We start from the raw sequence: 18,321 nt of genomic DNA, 5'->3' as shown, positions 1-18,321 counted from the left end.
AATGCTGCCCGCATTCTAGCCAGAGCGAGTGCCCCCCTCCCCCCTCTCCTCCCCCCTCTCCCAATACCTTGACTTACTCTGCACTTCCACCTCAGCGTACCCTTCACCGCATACCGCATTCCCTCAAGACGTTGTTTCGCGCTTACAGCCTAAACGCTGCTAGCATTGCGGTATCCCTCAGAATAGAGAGACCGCTTGCGCATCGCGCTCCACTCCTTCGCGACTCTGGGCAGAGTTTGGACTCCAGAGGAAGAGTGGGAGTGGGTGGGGGAGAGGGGGGCGTTTAGTTGGCTTGCTAGCTGCTCCGTACTCTGCTCCAAAAGCTGCGATTCGAGAGAGTGCGTCGAGAAACGAGGACTCCGCTGCCGCCGCCGGCCATCAAGTCAGGTTCGAAGCGCATCGCTCATTCCGAGATTAATTACTCCCGGAACGACTTCGTGCACGACGACGACAATCAACCTTCCCTCACCCATCTCCGGACTCTTCCCCTCCCTGTCGTGCTTTCCCAAAGCATCTCCCTGTAGGGAACGGCTCCGAAGAAGGCGCCCTCTCTGGGTAGAGGAGGAACAGTGAGATGCGGGAGGAGGTGTTTTCCCCTATATCAACGGCGCTAATTGTCTTGTAGGATAACTTCGCGGTGCCTCGCCCTCTTGCGCTGTCCACGGAGAAGGAAGGGGGAAAAGTATTCCCCTCTGGGGCGCGGCAGCGGAGGAGAAGAGGGGAGGGAAGTTTGTGAGGAAGTCGGGAACCTTGGCTGTCCCGAACGGGGAAAAAGGGGGAGGAGAGTTGGCGGTGCGGTGTTGTAGGTGGGCGCGGGAAGGCACACCGGCGCGGCGTCGGAGTATACCCTCGCATGAGAGCACGCGACATCGGAAAGCAATTATTAGCCGTTCGAGCGGTGTTAATCTATCACCATTAAGTGATCGATGTTCTCCTGGTGGAGTCAAGCAGCTCTGCGAGCTCGCGCTGCGGCGTAGAACTGCGCACACGATTGTGGTGGCTTGCGTTTTCAAGAGGGAAGCTTTTGGGGAACGGTGCGCGCCCGTAGAAACTAAGGTGGTATCTCCTTTAAGCGTCCTGTTTTTTTTATTCTTTACGTTTCGTCGCCTTTCCTTCGGAAGTTCCCGCAGTTCGGTTCACAGGCATCCCTGAAGTTTGATGGAATCTTCACCCGCGGAGAATTTGCAGCTCTATTTCTTTGTCTACGCGTAGTTGCAGCCTTCGGGAATCTTGGCGCGTTTGTTAATCAGTTTTTTTTAGTCTGTGTGTATTGTTGTAAACACTTGTACAGACTCTCCGTGGTCCTGACGAACTACATTGATCATTCGTTGGGGTACGCGTAAGAATGCACATCTGACGCGGTTTCGAAACTCCGGACGTTTTCACGGAGGGAGACGATTCCGGAAGTAATCGCTTGGAACTAATGGGCATCTAAATTACCTGCTTTCTGTAGGTGACGCCGAGGTAAACTATGCCCATTAAAGTAACGACTGCTTTCCATTGTCTGTAAATGCGGCTACAAACGGCGCGGTTTTTAACATGCGCTTAACATTTCTAAACGCTTCTGCGAGTGCGATTGGGTCGTACATCACACTGGTAGTTTCACAACGGCCCGCAAAGATGCCTATTCCTAATGTGAGCCGCTTGACTGTGAAGAGCGTGATATCGCGTCGCCAACTCGACTATATATGCATTCGCTTGTCATTCCTTGCTTATGCTGGTCTGAAATTTGTTTTTCGCAACACACAAGAGCGTATTTGACATGTTCCAAATATCGGGGGGTTTTAAGGTAGTGAAGTGTGGTTGAGTGAATAGTATGAATGCTTAACGTTTAATACGGAATACTTTCGAGGCGACGTTTATAAATAAATGCTGTGTACTAAGAAAGTAGGAAATCTTGCATTCATGTGTTACTTGTGTTAATTTTGTTACATTCCGTCTTTGTCAAAAGTAACCAGGCTGCATGGTTTGCTTCTAGCTTGTATAGTGGAGCTCTTGTTACTCTCCTGAAGACCGAAAGTTTCTCGAAGGTAAGAAGACCCCCAGTCCTTACCTTTAACGACCATTTCAGCTTCAGGGAAGCTGTAAGGGCTCCACTGTAAGAGCTAGAATCAAATCATGCAGCCTGGTTACTTTTGACAAAGACTGTACATCCCATATACGTTTCCTAGTGCATCCTCTCTGATTGATTGACGTGTATGACCGCTTGCCTTGCCTTCAGTAAATAGTTGACTAAAATAAATTGGCGCTGCACCAATCTGTTGACAGAATATCGACGCAAACTAGTATTTTTTTTTTCAAGGCAGATAACATAATTCCTGGCAGCTGTTCTTCCTTTTCGTCTATTTCTGTGAAGTCTATCGAAATCTATTGTGAAAAATGTTTTCTCAACCTGTGCCTCCGCTCTCTCTGTTCACTGCGCAGAGCCCAACAGCTACACGTGCTTCACGTGCAAGCACACCTTCCCTTCGGCCTGGCTGCTGGTGCAGCACTGCCAGAACCTGCACGGCCTCAAGATCTATGTGGACGCCAACATCAGCGCAGTGGCGCCGCTCTTTCCCCTGGTGGGCGGCGGTCGGTCCTCGACGCCTCCGCTGTTGCACCGGCCGTCCTCTTCGCAGCCGCTGCCCTCCACCGCCTGCGTGCCCACAGTGCCGGCGCCCATCCCCGTGGGCTCGACGTCCACGCCGTCGGCTAGGTCCACGCCGACGTCCTCCACGGAGCCCGCACCACAGGTGAGGAGCTCGAGTCAGAGACTAGTTTAATAGCAGTTAATAGCAGCTCTCTTCCTTCCTTCTTTCACTTCTCTTTCACTTCTCCTTCCTTGTTTCACTTCACTTCTCTTCTTTCACTCCTTCATTCACCCCTTCCCTCACGGCGCGGTTGAGACGTCCGCCTAGAGGCAATGCAGTACCCCTCATCCCCAATCCCACTCATTCTTCCTTGGAGGCTGCCTTACGGACCGCTCAGCCCGCCGGCCAGAAATTGGTGGTCGATCGGGCTTTACGTGAAGCCCGTGGACTCCTGGACCAGTAGGGGACCACCATGGAAGAATTTTTTATTGCGAAAGCAATACTACTTGCACTTTCACGCCTTTGCCGTGCCGCGGCGGTGACCACCATTGACCTTCATTTGCGAAAGCAATACTACTTGCACTTTCACGCCTTTGCCGTGCCGCGGCAGTGACCACCATCGTGCCGCGGCGGTGACCACCATTGACCTTCATTTGACCTTGATTGCATTAGATTGCATTAGATTGGATTAGATTGGACTGGATTGGACTGGATTGGATTAATTCAAATTAGATTAGATTACATTACATTGGTTGGTTGGTTGCTTTATGGGGTTTAACGTCCCAAAGCGACTAAGGCTATGAGAGACGCCGTAGTGGAGGGCTCCGGAAATTTCGACCACCTGGGGTTCTTTAACGTGCACTGACATCGCACAGTACACGGGCCTCGAATTTCTCCCCCAAAGAAATTCAACCGCCGCGGCCGGGATCGAACCCGCGTCTTTCGGGACAGCAGCCGAGCACCATAGCCACTGAGCCACCGCGGCGGCACATTACATTGGATTGGATTGGATAGGAGTGGATTGAATTGGAATTGAATGGGATTGGATTGGTTTGGATTGTATAACCGATGCATCACCACAAGTCTAACCACAAGCACCACCACCAGCTACACTACCAGCTGTCCATGGCGTAGGTACGGATATTGCTTTTGCAATTACCGGGCTTAACCAAGCTAAGCCGCAGCGAATGTTTTTTTGTGTAATAAAGTTGTTTCCATCCATCCATCCAAGCCTGTTACTGTGTCTTTCCTTTTCTCGAAAATTTATTTCATTTTTAACCTGACTCTCTTCTTTCTGTCCCCTTTTTATCCCCTCTTCCCTTTCACCGAATCATCATCATCATCATCTGCCTCACTACGCCTACTGCACGACAAAGGCCTCTGCACCTTATCCTCACAAACTTCTTAATGAAGGGTGGCTCAACTTCCCGCCTTCGCCTCTGAACCTTGTCTCTCCCTCTACAAATCTGTTCTCGTTGACGCCAGCAGCGCGGCTGAATAGCTGGTTCAGTGCTGCACCTAACTGGACGCTGCGCGCTTAAAAAAACGACGCAGGTGACGTCCACGGCCGGCCCGGGCGTGCCGTCGCTCGCGGGCATCGTGGACCCCGTGGCGGCTCACCCGGCGCTGCAGCTTCTGCGGATGCCGCTATCCGAGCGCCAGTTCGGAAGCGCGGCGGCGGGCCTCTTCGGCAGGACCTCTAGTCACGACTTCCGCGTGGGCGACCTCCTGGCCGACCAGCTGCGGCCCCAGGTCCCCGCCGCTCCGCCCGTCACCACGGCGCCGCCGACGGCCACGTCGACGCCGCCCGCGTCCACGCCTTCGTCCTCGTCTCCAGCAGCGGCTGCAGGTGAGCCTATGTTCGGGCTACAGCCATAATGATATCACCGAGTGCAGGCGTTAAGCTACGGCTGATTCACAAAGGACCAATTACAACATGGCGATTTTAGCTTACTTCCGCTCCATCGTCACCCATCGTACATCTCCATTGTCCTCTCCCTCTACCCGAGTAGTAGACCATAGGATCATAGCACATAAACCTCACTCTATGTACAGGCTTTGTCAAAAGTTTGGAGCCCAGGGGGTTTTCTTTTGAGCCACAGTGTGTCGTTCTTAATGGATCTCCAGCGCTCCAAATTTCCTGGACATGAGAAGGTTTCTGGTACTGCCTCCTGCAATATGTAGGACTTCCATGAATGCTCCTGGAGTCCCAATATAAAGCTTGGAAGTGAACCCCCTGGGCTCTAAACTTTTGACAAAGACTGTATGTCTCTGAGCAATCTGTGACAGTTATGAGAGTATATAGTATGATATCAGTCTAACTGGGCGACTCCGTTCAGCAGCGTTGCGATATTTGCTAGGGCTTTCAAAAGAATGACCCCAGTATATCTACAGACTTAACACACTTAGGTCCTTGCATCTACCAATCTGTGGTATTTGAATTAGCGTGAGACAGGCTGTAAAATGTTGCGCAGTAATAATGAAGCTGGTAAAAAACAGTAGTCCATTTTTGCCGAGTAGAGACCAAATATTGGTCTACAGCAGGACAGCAGTTTTTCCGCATTCCCCTTGGACGAGGTAACGATGGCAGTGGCTGTGCGGCGCTTACAATGGTGGGTGATGTGTAGAGATTTACTCCAAGTTGTTCTTTGTGCTTGCCCACGCATTAATTTGTGTAGAGATTTACTCCAAGTTGTTCTTTGTGCTTGCCCACTCATTAATTTTCATTGATCAATATATTTGCTTATTCTTATTAGAACAAGGAAGTGTTTATATGCCATGGGAATATAAAACTTGCCTTACCAAATAGTGTTATCCGCTGTTATGAGAAGGTAACAAGTCCTGTGTTTTTGTGTTGCAGGCGCCGCAGGCCGTGAGGGCTTCAGGCCGTCGTCGACGCCCCAGGCAACGCAGCCGTTCGGCCTCGCACCACTGGAGCCCCAGATAGACTTCTACTCGCAACGGCTCCGGCAGTTGGCAGGTGCTTCCAGTCCTTCGGACGTGGCCGGCAACGCGCCTTCGTCGCCTCGCAAGCAGCTGACGCCCCCAACGTTCCCAGCGTCGGCAACCGCGACCTCAACGACGGGAGCCCCGCTGACGCCCACGGCGACGTCTGCACCGCCCAGCCTGGCCAGGGCGTCGTCTGATGGCACGCCGTCGTCGCGCGCGGCGTCCCCGAAGCTCAAGTCGTGCGAGTACTGCGGCAAGTCCTTCCGCTTCCAGAGCAACCTGATCGTCCACCGGCGATCGCACACGGGCGAGAAGCCGTACCGCTGCCACATCTGCAACCACGCGTGCACCCAGGCGAGCAAGCTCAAGCGACACATGAAGACGCATCGCAGCTCGCCCGGGTCGGGCAACAACACGAGCGTCGAGTCGGCCCGTTCCACGCCGGACGGTACGGGTGGTGGCCCGCGGACCAACGGCGACGACGCCTCTGAAGACGGTGCGCCGTCGTGCGACGAGGCGGAGGACGAGGAGGAGGAAGAGGAGATGGACGAGGAAGAGGAGGAGGAGGAAGAGGAGGAGGAAGAAGATGAGGACGAGGAAGAGCTGGACGACGAGAGCGGCGCTGGAGGCGTCGATAGGGCCGAGGACCTGACGGTGCGGGGAGGCGGCATCGGTTCGTCCGCGGGCCCTTCCGAGCGCAAGTCCCTCCTCGGCGAGGTGATGGAAAAGATCGGCCTCACCAACATCCAGCAGTACAGCGAAGCCTACCGACAGGCGCTCGAAGAGAGCGGAAGCCTGCGCAACGCCGTGAAGCAGGAGAGACCCGGGTCGGCTGCGCCCAGTAGCGACACGTCAATGGCCGAGAACGGGTCTGAGATCGTTGGCAAGGCCCTCCCGCACGCGGCGCTCGACTTCGGCGGCAGCCTACTGGGAGCCTTCGACGGCGAGGCCGCCAAGCGGCTCAAGCTGGACCTTGCGGGCGCCCCGGGTGAGCGCGACGTCTTTCCCGCCGGTCTCTGGCTGCCCTCGATGGCCCACCGTGACTTCTACCTCGGCCTGCACCAGCAGGGGGCCGCCGACCTCGAGCAGCGTGCCAAAGAGCTGAAGCTGGGCACTCTGAGCCCTCGCCCCGGTCCGAGCGGCGCGGCTGCTGCTCTGGCCCTGATGGGCTCCCACTTGGGCAGGCCCAAGGACCGGCGCAACGACACGTGCGAGTACTGCGGGAAGGTCTTCAAGAACTGCAGCAACCTCACGGTGCACCGGCGATCGCACACGGGCGAGAAGCCCTACAAGTGCGAGCTCTGCAGCTACGCCTGCGCGCAGAGCTCCAAGCTGACGCGGCACATGAAGACCCACGGGCGCGTCGGCAAGGACGTCTACAGGTGCCGCTTCTGCGACATGCCTTTCTCGGTGCCCAGCACGCTGGAGAAGCACATGCGCAAGTGCGTCGTCAACCAGAACGCCCAGTCGCTGGACTCCGACTCGAAGGACATGACGTGACGCCGCCGCGGCCGTCCCTCGCCGACGTCGCTGCCGGCGGCTCTCCGCGGAGGAGGACTCTTGGGGCCGGCCCCCACGCTCGCGTGGCGCCGGACCGCCGTCAGACCGCCTTGGGTCGCGTCGTTCCTGCACTGAAGACACACTGGAGGCCGCCGTAACGTCGGTGACCGACCTTCTCGCAGTGGTAGCCCGTCGTCCCCATCCGCCATACCCAAGTCATCACAAGTCGCGCCGCTGAGGCTAGTGGCGCGAGCGCGTGCGTGTGCTGTACATCGTCTTCTTCGGGACTCATCCGCTCTGTACGCCGTGCTCTTTTCCCTGCCCGCCTCATCCCTTGTGAGCCTCCTCGAAGACTTTGTTTTTCTATCTTCGACAAAGCTCCTGCTCGGCGGTGTGCTCCCGTTTCTCATACGTCCTCCGCGCTTCTCGGAAACTGTCAATGGCGAAAGTCTTTTGGATCGCGGACCTCTTGGGGCGGTACCCGCAGTGGGTATATATGTGTTCATCTCTACGTTTCGCTCCAATGGGCGTTAAGGAGAAACTTCAATCAGCATTCGGTACAGCCCTTGTTCCCATTGTGTTTACAACAGAGATAGGAGGAGAACTGTCGCACATGTCTGCTCAGGTATATTGAGGAAGAGGAACATCTTAATCCTAATGCATAGCTTGCCGATTTTGCAGGCGCTAATTATTGCCGCCACTTCTTCGTGGTTTTATTCTTAGGTCACGCCGCGTTTTGTGCGAATGGGCGTAAGAAACGTACCAAAGGACGCGCATCTTCCTCGTCTAGGCCGAGGATGGCAATCACTGCTAATAAGTCGAAGAGGTTGACGCCATTCTGGGGTTCATTGCTTAGTTGGGAGAAACAACCCGTGTGTAAAAAGGAAAGCTAATCTCCGCCGAAAGTGCCTGAAATCTGGCGCCGGAGGAACTACATCTGCACTTCCGTGAGCTTAGCCGGGAAGTGCCGCCTGATTTCGATCTTAACCATACCGGTGTGCGCTCGAACATGGAGTGTCCTTCGCTGCAGCGCAAAAAACAAGCGCGATCTATGCTGCTGTTAACTAAAGCAGCATGAACCGCGGCTGAGCTATTGAGAGCTCAAGTAATTGTGAGGTTCGAGAATGTCGTGGAGATAATGATTGCGGCCGTCTCCTCCTGTCTGTGCATACTGAAGCCTTGTGAAAGTTTGTGCTTCGGGGACAATGTTTCCTCCCCTGTTCACTTTTTCTGTTTTTTTTTTTTTTACTTCACGCTTTCCTTGTCGCTGTAGTCGTTGACACACCGCTGTCGCGACAGATGGCGCCATTGGCAACGGGTTCTCGCTGCAGCAGCCAATGGTGGAAGCTGACGCGTAAGCTTCCTCACACGTGCAATAACTGCGTTCCTTCCACACCGCTCCTTTCCCTCTCGGTGCCCTGTCAACCTCACCAGTTCATGTTCTTTTACTCTTCACCCTTTGACGTCAGTGTTTGTAGCGATATTGTAACCTCACTCCTCGGCCTCTTTCGTTGTTTTTGCGGTCAGTAGGAGAGTATTTATCGAAGAGCCTTCCACGTTTATTCGCGAGTACCTAATAACCCAGTTCTACATTCTTTTATCTGTCTTTATTTTTTCAAATGCACGTATAGAGACGCGATCATACCTCGAGAACATAATACTGCATTTTTCCTTTAAATTTATTTCTCCTTGAGTGACCCTTCGCCCCTTTATTGAGCACATTTTCCCCACACTTCTTTGTTCGTTTTCAGTTGCATCTTTCTTTTGCGGCAGGAAATAGTGTGATTACCTTTGTTTTCTCTTTTGTACTGTTAATTCGGGGACCACTGACAGAAACTGTCGCCTGAACTTTTTTTTTTTTTTTAGCGCAGCCGTGGGCGTACGCGCGTTTCAGACCTGCGTTTGCTGTCTGAGAGACAGCGAACAAGTAAATTAATTTCCGAAAACAACCGCTTTCATTCGCCATGCCAGGTTTCGCGGGTTATCATCTTGCATTACCCTCTGGCAAATGTCCTTCGTTCATTACTGCGAATTCTTTGTTGCGAAAGCAGTCCTAACTGCGCAGTTTTAAAGAACGGCGTTATGGTATGGCTGACACGCTTGACAGTTGCTTCAAAGCAGAAATCAGAGTAGTTGAAGACATCAGGTATCTAGTCACATAACAGCAATCCTGAATTTGTTCAACATCTAATAATCTTGGATGACCCTTAAACTGCTTAGCCGCAGGTAGTGAACATGGTGACGTTATCAGATTATTTTTCATCTGCCTACAAAGCGCACACACGCTTGAATGTACTTAGCCTAATGCTTCTCTTAGAGGCTTTAAAGCAACCGCTTAGCTGCTACGCCCACTCGTTCAGTGAAAATATGGCAAAGATTGCCACTGACAGCTGCAATGAAACTGCACTGAGTTTGTGGCCGAAGGGTGGCGCAGCTGCTGACTCTCATCTGATTTGTTAGCAGTTTGGCAGCGGGCACGCCGTCTATCGGCAGTGCTACGAACCCTAATTTTTTTATGATCGCCGCCCCCTAGGCTCAATGGGTTCCGTGAACACCCAGCGAGCTGTTATTATGTGTGTTTATATTTAAAGAAAATGCGACAGGCAACGCCGACGAGATGTCCTCATCGTTCATGGGTCCCATCATTGTAACACTGCTGTCTTCACAATGACCGCAATCGCTGTCGTGCCCACCAGCGTGTTTTAAGGCACGAGGAGCTCTTGTGACATATAAGTGGCACGTCACGCTCATCCATTCATGAAAGGGAGAAACTTCACTACGCGCATCGTTTTATGTACAAAAGAAGGGAATATACCGAGTCATCGTGCATACACATTCACGCATTCACGCGTAAATACGGCCGCGGCAAATAGTTTTGACGCTATAATCAAGAGGGTATATGTCATAACTTGTACCAGACAATTCATGCTCGATCTAATCAACCGCAACCTTTAGAAGTACCCTTTTTTGTTTTGTCTTTATTGTTTTCTCTTCTCAGTATGCATTCTCATCTGCACTGTACGACGACTGCTTATGGCTAAGACCCGCCTTCGGATACTTGCAGAAAAGGGATCGGAGGTTCTTGCAAAAAGAGAAATGAACAGTACCATTCGTTCTGTCTTTAATTTCCTTACGCGCAGGAGTATAATATCGAAAATTGTTAATATAATCGCGCCTCCTGACGTGGTCAGGTAGTGCTGGGAAGTTCCCGCTGTTTCCTGATTGGATGTCACCAAAATACGCTTGAAAGTGGCGATGTTAGGCTTAGTGACGTAAAAAAAATTCAAGCCGCCATATTAGGCTTAGCGATGCGAGCGAAATACCCGCGAGACTGACCAGATTAGTCTTATCGAAAAAGGTACTCCCCTTTTCTGCATGCTCATCTCTTAGTGTGGGCTCTTTGCTGACGGCTGTCAGGCATAGACGCTCGCATTTTTTCCCTTATAACTGAGGACAGTTAGAGCATTTCATCGACAAATGCAGTGTTGGGTCAGTGCTCCGAATTGTACATACACCATTTGCCTTTCTTTTTCTCCTCTTTCTCTCCTGTCTTGCTGTCATTCCATCTCGGAATGCTGCGCCTCTATTTACTCTGTTCTCGCCGCTTTCTAATTCTTTTTTTTTGTGTGTGTCTAATGCGCGGTGTTATATATGTCCTTGTACTTCATATGTCACGTGACTGTTGTGCCATTTTTTGCGAAGAGAAGGTCGCCTTGTGACGGGTCTGTTGCGATGGTCCGAGGCGGCCGCGTTTTATCCGCTGTGTATGAGAGTGAGTATGTAGTGAGAAGCCCACGGAGGGGGAAAAAAAAAAACGAAAAACCACGGTCGTTTATATTGTCGTGCACGGTCGCTTGTCTGACGCTGCACTATGCTTAAGGAGGTAAAAAAAAAGGTATGTTTTCCAAGTTCGTGTATGAAATATTGAGAGAAAGCGATAGAGGAAATATATTATATATATAAATATAAATATATATTTTAGCCCTGTACTATAAGGATTGAGATCTATAGATATTTGTAAAGCCCACCAAAACCTTTTCGTCTTTGAAGTTGGTTGTTTCTTTAACTTTAACGTGGCGTAGTTCTTCAGCCACCCTTCGCTACGCTGCAGGTTGAGAATGCCAGGCAGTGTATATATTCTTCGTAAAAAAACAAAAAAAACACCCGAACTGTACGAGTAATTCAGATCGGCATTTAGTTCTGGAATTTAGCTTATTCCTCTAAATTTAAGTGGTTTGTTCACCGATATTGAACTTGGTATAAATATGGGTTCGAAATAAGTTTTACAAGAATCTTTTTCGATATGTTATGAAAGCACAGAAGCACTTTTGCAACACTTATTCGTTAATTAGTTAAAATCGCACAATGAAGGCATTCATTGAGTAATATTGGACCTGTAATTTGGTAGGCAGAAGTAAAACGCACAAATCATTGCATGTTGCTGAAGATTATTGTTTTAGTTGCCTTAAGCCTAATTTTAGTTGAAGGCAGTTTACAAATGCAGTGGTACGTGTCGAAAAACGAAGCTTGCGCAGCATTAATCCTGCTGTCTCTTACCCTGATGTCAGAAATCCGACTTTTTATCATACTGATGCCGCTAATTCTGTTTCAATGCACTAAAAAACTACCTGGATTCAGTACGATTGGACAGGCGAATTCGCAAACACTATGAAAATACGGACGCTTTGATCAAAGATTTATTTTGGAGGAATGCAATTTCAGCTATGTAGCGTGGCGAAGAGCAGCGAAATGTTGTGAAGTGGAGTTGTGCCGTTGTTTTTGAACCGGTCTGTATTTTTTTTTACTTTTATCTCCTCATTTTGTGTTAGTGGTACCTCTTTCACTTTGCGTTTGGTTGGTTCCCCATCACTTGCCGGACTAATGGAGGCGCGATCTCAAAAGATTCTTCGTCCTGCCTGTTTGCCCGTTTCGCCTTTGCTTGAGTAACGAGAAGGCATTTTGGTTCCTCTGGGACAGCGAGCGCTTCATTTTCCTACACCAGGTACTGAAGCATAGCTGTGAAGTGAAAACGGAAAATCCAAACGATATAGATGAAAAAAAAAAAAGTGATCCTGCATCGCACCTGTGCCGTGCAAGAGAATGAGAAACAGCACATCAACATGAAAGCTAGGACCTCGGCATGTCTGCATCAGACCGAATGCCTGTCCTGGATACACGGTTGGTCCTTCTTTGAGACAAGGCTTGTATTTTGTCAAAAATTTTCCCTCCTACCACCTCCAACTAAATTCCGGGCCGCATGGAAAACATTATCATGATATCAATAAATCTCATTCTGAATATAGGCCGCCGCGGTGGCTCAGTGGTTATGGAGTTCGGCTGCTGACCCGAAAGACACGGCTTTGAACCCGACCGCGGCGGCCGCGTTTCGATGGAGGCGAAACGCGAGAGGCGCCCGTGTGCTGTGCGATGTCAGTGCACGTTAAAGATCCCCAGGTGGTCGAAATTATTCCGGAGACCTCCACTACGGCACCTCTTTCTCTCTTTCTTCTTTCCCTCCCACCTTCCTCCTTTCCCTAACGGCGCGGTTCAGGTGTCCGCCGAGATATGTGAGACAGATACTGCGCCATTTCCTTTCCTCAAAAACCAATTAATAATTCAGAATTCTTAAGGCCCGTGTACGGTGCGATGTCAGTGCGCTTTAAAGAACCCCAGGTGGTTGAAATTTCCGGAGCCCTTCACTCCGGCGTCTCTCATAGCCTGAGTCGCTTTGGGACGTTAAACCCTCATAAACCGTAAACCATAAAAACCATTCTGAACCTAAACTCTATTAGACGTGCCCATAGCCAATTGGCCTTGTGAATACAAGGACGGCTAGTGGCGAAAAAAAGACAGCCGCCATCGTGTGCACTTAAAAATCAACACTTTGTCCAATGCGAATTCGAAAAGCATTCTTTCATTGTCACGCATATTGATGCGTGCTTGGATTCGGCAGTCATCAGTCGCGAAACCTGCCTCTAAAGAGAGAATACAAATTATATTGCCGAGTATGATGACAGCAGCCATCTTCGTTATCCCAGGGGAGCCAGGATGCCTTCGAAGTCGCCTTTCTGTGTTGATCGAGTTAACTGCGCAGTGGGACAAAAGCACTTCAGTGCTGTCCTTCCTGACGAGTGTTAAAATTATGATTTGTTTATGCCGTGTTTTGAAGTGACGTGTTCTTTCGTGCCTCCCGTGTACATCGCACGTGTGCTGAAGCATTTGCTGTTTTCTTGGCATTGATCATGTGCTGTTCGTTGCATCTTTTCCGCACATCACTCCTTTTCTCCTCTTGCTATGTGCTTGGTTTGTCCAGTTGACTTTTTCCACTTTTTATTTGTGCGAAACTATTGGCTTGAAGGCGATTTTTGTCAAGCCTTCGAGTGCACAATCCGGTGAGAAAAGCTATACATATAAACAGAGTGCATCTTTTTCCGCTCCTGGGCCGATGTATCGCGCGGAAAAAAAAAAAAAAGAGAGAGAGAAATGTGGCAGCAGTGTTTTGAAACTGTCATGTGTGGTACTATAATTTGAGTGTACGACGATAGAGATGCTGACGCAACGGGGCCCCACGTCATGGCCACTGCGCTGTCCGGAAGTGACGTGCGAAACGCGACTTCCTGTTGAACTGGCGCGTTCGTCTGCAAGCCCTGCAGTCGTGGACGCTTCACTGTGCCGATGCAGACGATGTTCTTCTGCGAAACTGTGGTCCGCGGCGGTGTGATTGGCTCGTTATGAGTCACGTGACCGGCGGCCCGCAGCGCCCCCTCGTGTGAATGTCGTTCCTGGCTTACCCCACTGTCTGCCTCTCACGTGATCCGTTGTTGTCCCGTGTTTATTGTTTTGGCTCTGAGTTTGTGCAGCCTCCTCTTACCATATTCTTTATTCTTAGACATCAGGGGGCATTATAGATGTGTAAACTTTGTGTGCCGTTGAATCTAGCTTTTCTGTATATGCCCCTCCAATCTGACCCCCCTTTTTTATGTTCCGTTGTGTTTCGCGCTTCCTCGTTGCATTTTTATGTGCTGTACAACGTTGGTACTGGCTGCGTCGTGTTCTTTTTTTCTTCGTGCATGTACATTGAGAGCAGAATATCTGTGCATTGTGAGAAAATTTTCTTTTTTACATGTTGGTCCCCAGCTATTATGTCTTCATTGAAAAAAAAAGAGACCATGTTTTTACATCACTTGTCTATCATTACGTGGAAGTTTATCTGAATAGTTTGCCTCCCCTCTTCACGAAGTAGCGATCACGCGAAGGATTTATTAAATAAAAGAAAAACGGAATCGTATTCACGAGTCCATGTGCCTTTATTGTTTCTCATTACTCTGCGCTTTTACTGATGGCGAACCTTGCATCACCGAAGGCTAGAGGCGCTGGCTTGGCGAGTCATTCTACTTGAAAGCGCCCTTAATAGCATTGCAGAATGGTAAGTTTAACTCTTCAAGGAGTAGCTCGCCAAAAGAAAAGCTCCTGGAAGCTAGTATAGTGTTGAAGCCGTGAAATAAAGATAGTACTGCACCTAATTACAGTGAAGACGCAACAGAGGCAGCACAGCTGTGCACAAAATGCGAATAAATACAGGGCATCATGTCTGTATTGAACAACGTGAATAAGGTAAACAAGAAGCAAGAAATACAGCAACAGTGGAAATACGGAAAGAAACCTTATGGGTCAATGAACAACAGAGCACATTGAAGGGATATCAAATAGTTTGACACCGCTGTTATGATACAAAGAAATTGGCATACATTTTATTTGCTAGAAATAGAAATATTAAAATTAACACCTCTGAACCAGGTAGAAGGCCGGAAAGGGAGCGGCTTAACAGTTTCAAACCCTAGCTTATTTTAGACCTGCTTATCAGAAACCGCTTTGCACGACGTAGATTGTTTAAGAGTCCTGCCTTATCACTGAGACCAGGTAAGTTATTTTGCCATAGGGTCCGTCGTACGGACGACACCCAGAGTGGTGATATAACTGAAGTCAGTAGCATTTGTAGCAGTATTCGTAGAAATCGACGAGCCAAGTCAAAAGAAAGAAGAAGAAGACAGAAGCCAAGGCGGGGAGGACAAGGAAAGGAAAGAAGACAAAATTAGCTGGGGTGTAACTGGCTAAATCTTTATTTATGCCGATCGGGGCTTTCGATATCCAACCTTTGTGAGTCTTGTGGCGAAATTGAGTCTATAGAACATTTTTTCCTCTCCTGCAGGCGGCTCGCTGCTCTCCGTAGAATTTGCTTGGAGATCCCCCTCGCTCGGCTTGGGCTTCCTCTATCTATTCCAATTCTCTTATCCTTCGGGGCAAGCGCCAAGGGATATGCCCTGAAACCAGTGTTCGATTCTATTCACAATTATATAATTTCATCTGGTAGATTCCTCTGCTAGAATGTGAATTCACAACTTTTCTTTCTCCGTATTTTTTGTATTGTACAAATTCTAGCTCTGTGTCCCAAATTTTAGATTTAATTATACTCCATTCCCTGTACTTGAGTGCGTTTGTATCCGCTATGCACCCTGGCCAATCCCCCGCCGTGGGTATGTGCCATTCAGCCCGAGGACATCTTCATCATCATCATCATTACTGTTGAACCTGGTGAGAGGGCGAAAGCTGTGGTGTGTCGGGCAACTAGACGCGGCTTGTCGTCTGTAACGTTCAGGGCGTTCCAGACAACTTCGGTACTCGCTTAATTGGGACATCTGTAATTCACACACTCATATTTAAATTTTTCGTGAATGTCTCAGTACATAACTCTGATAAGAGATAGCTTTGAATTCGAAAACGAATATCATAATTGGTCGAGTCCGCTGGGTCCTGACAGGCGTCATCCGTGACCTGGCTGGCAACGGACTGCACCGTCTATGGGCCGACATCAATACTCTGTCCTTTGAGTAAGTATTTTGATTAGTGCTCGGCTATGTACCAGGGGTATTGTATCCGTATTTCGATTTGGTTTGTTTTTAAAAAAATTTACGTTTCGCACACCTGCATTGGTCAGTGGTCACCATTCGCCACTATTGCGCATTGAAACTGAAGGCTAACTGAAGAGGTATTTGCACTCGATGAGCTTAAACAGGCCGAATCTGTGAAACCTGTAGATGAGGCATGCGGAGGATTTTTCGCTAGCATTTGAAATGGGAACATAATCGCCGAATAAAGCCGCGACGGCGTCCAGGCTTCCCCGCAGTGCCCAACGCCAGTTCCGGGGGGGGGGGGGGGGGGGGGGGGGGGGGGGGGGTTGGTGGCACTGGACAACACACGACTGGGTTTGAGCAAAGGCCGCAGAAATCTGAAATCTCGGCAACAAACAAGTAATCATCAGTCTTCTCTGGAGCTCTCCGGTGCGATCAGGGGAAGCCTGATAATCATCGTGGCTTAAATCGGTGATTACCTCACGATTTTAATCGCGAGCGCTGAAAACTTGGCGTCCTTTCCCAACAAGCTACAGTTATCCGTATCCTTGAATGTTGTCATATTCTCAACAAAAGAATTTAAGCTTCTCTTTAGGCTTGGAATCTTGCTATTTTGATTTAAAAACAGCCTTGGGGTACCCCAGACATAATTGAAGCAAAAGAGGATGTACACTCACTAGCCAACACAAACTGCTCTCGGTCAGTGAGAAAGTTCCGAATCCATACCAAAACAAAGCGGTTAAGATTTATGCGCGAAAGTTTAAGAAAAAGCCGTTTATGAGGAACTTTGTCGAAGGCCTTTTCAAAATCTAGGAACAGGGCGTCAACTAGGATGTTAAGATCGAGGCTGGAGCTCGTTAACGAACAATGCTAATTGAGTTTCGCACGATACATCTTTCAGAAAACCATGTTGAGCAGGCTGAAAAAAAATTAACATAAACTGGTAATTTCATAATGTGCGAGTATAGTACATGTTCCATTAACTTTGAAGGAATGCTAGTGATGGATATGGGTCGGTAATTATGACGAGAAGATGATGGCCCCTTTTGAAGCGGAAAGCTTCACTAGGCTCGTCAACACCGCGCTTGGCGTGAGCCACCCCTGGGCGCCGCCGCGGCGCGCCCTTCCTCCTCGCCACCTGTTTACCCTTCGCCGCTGCTAGCGGTTCTTATCGCGTTATCGCAATTGCGATAACGCCCGAGCGACGGCGGCGGACATAAATAGAGGTACTGTATATGCTACCAAAGGTAGCAGAGTTGCGCGTCTGTTTGATCAACGCCGCTCGCGACTCCATTGGTAGAGCGCCATCACGTGGTGTCCAAGCAACCGTGTACTGCGGAGAAGACGACGCTCGATGGGCAAAATCCTCCACTTTCGGTTCTGAACCGGTTTTACCGGTGTCGAGGGCTCCCCGCCGCCTCTGTTCCCCGATTCGAGACGCCCTGCAGCCTTTTTTCTCCCTGTGAGAGCCTCCTCGGTACGGTGCATGTTTTGCCCATCGGACCAGAAACATGTGCGCTGATGACGTAGGCCGGCAGCGAACTGGATTGACAGCCGGCCAAGTTCGAAGCGGATCCACTGTCCAACGGCTGTTTACGTTCGCTGCTGTGGGGTGTCTAGCGTGCGTAGCTCACGCCTTTTTCGTTTTTTTTTTTTTGCTAAAAGTTGCATTGAGGTTTCTTTACCGAAAACAGGCTGGACTTGCGGCTCTGCGCTTTTTCGTGTACACTGTTGAAACGCTAAAATAGAGCTCTGCGTTGCGTATTTATCCCTGCTGGCTTATCCTGAATGGCAAACAATTTTTAATCGAGGGAAACATGTTTAGGCATCTGATTGTTTACTTCAGATGGTAACGTTCATCCAGTTTCGATTAAACTGTATTTTGGATTTTTATACTGTCCTTTGTATAGTTCCGGCTCATAACTTTTTGCAGGATTTCGTATTTAGTAAAGGAGACTATAAACAGTTTTTTTAACGCAGGTCCGGTGAATAAATGTTGCCGCAAAGATGAATGAATGCTGCATTTGCACGGCGTAATTAGAGTACTGAGTCTGCCCTTAGGTTATCAGGTAAATAGTTCGGGGAAGGTGACTGTGGGAATCGCATGCTGCCGCAGCTCACGGCGCGCGCTAGAAACAGCACCGTTTTTTCTTGGCTATATTTTTTTACTAGGTTACGCGGTCAGCTTTTTAGGTGCTTTTTGTTTGCGATCAATCGAAAAAGTGGTTTAAGAACCTCGGAAAAGCGCCCACGGTCGATCGGTGATACGCCAGGCATGTCGCCTGCAGAAACGGAGTGCGGCTTCGCCGCATAACTTCGGTTGCTTGACAGGCAAGATGGCGGACCTACGCGCGACTCTGCTACCTTTGGTAGCATATACAGTAACTCTA

General features: G+C 49.6%; 1 protein-coding gene across 3 annotated transcripts in view; it reads left to right on the top strand.

Annotated features, from left to right (window-relative positions):
* Cph (BCL11 transcription factor chronophage) overlaps positions 1–14,310 on the top strand; it is a 542,370-nt gene extending 528,060 nt beyond the window's left edge. For all 3 annotated transcript variants that reach the window (XM_089558315.1, XM_089558314.1, XM_089558316.1), the window contains 3 exons: positions 2,425–2,735; positions 4,128–4,422; positions 5,434–14,310. In XM_089558315.1, coding sequence (XP_089414441.1) covers positions 2,425–2,735; positions 4,128–4,422; positions 5,434–7,022 — 2,195 coding nt within the window. In that variant the 3' untranslated portion in view covers positions 7,023–14,310. The remainder of the gene's footprint in view (positions 1–2,424; positions 2,736–4,127; positions 4,423–5,433) is intronic.
* The last annotated feature ends 4,011 nt before the right edge of the window (positions 14,311–18,321 follow it).

Source organism: Amblyomma mixtum, chromosome 8 (assembly GCF_055824585.1).
Source record: "Amblyomma mixtum isolate Tamu chromosome 8, ASM5582458v1, whole genome shotgun sequence".
In the NCBI taxonomy this organism is placed as follows: domain Eukaryota; kingdom Metazoa; phylum Arthropoda; class Arachnida; order Ixodida; family Ixodidae; genus Amblyomma; species Amblyomma mixtum.
Note: the sequence above shows the minus strand (reverse complement) of the source record. Positions and strands in the feature narration are given on the sequence as shown.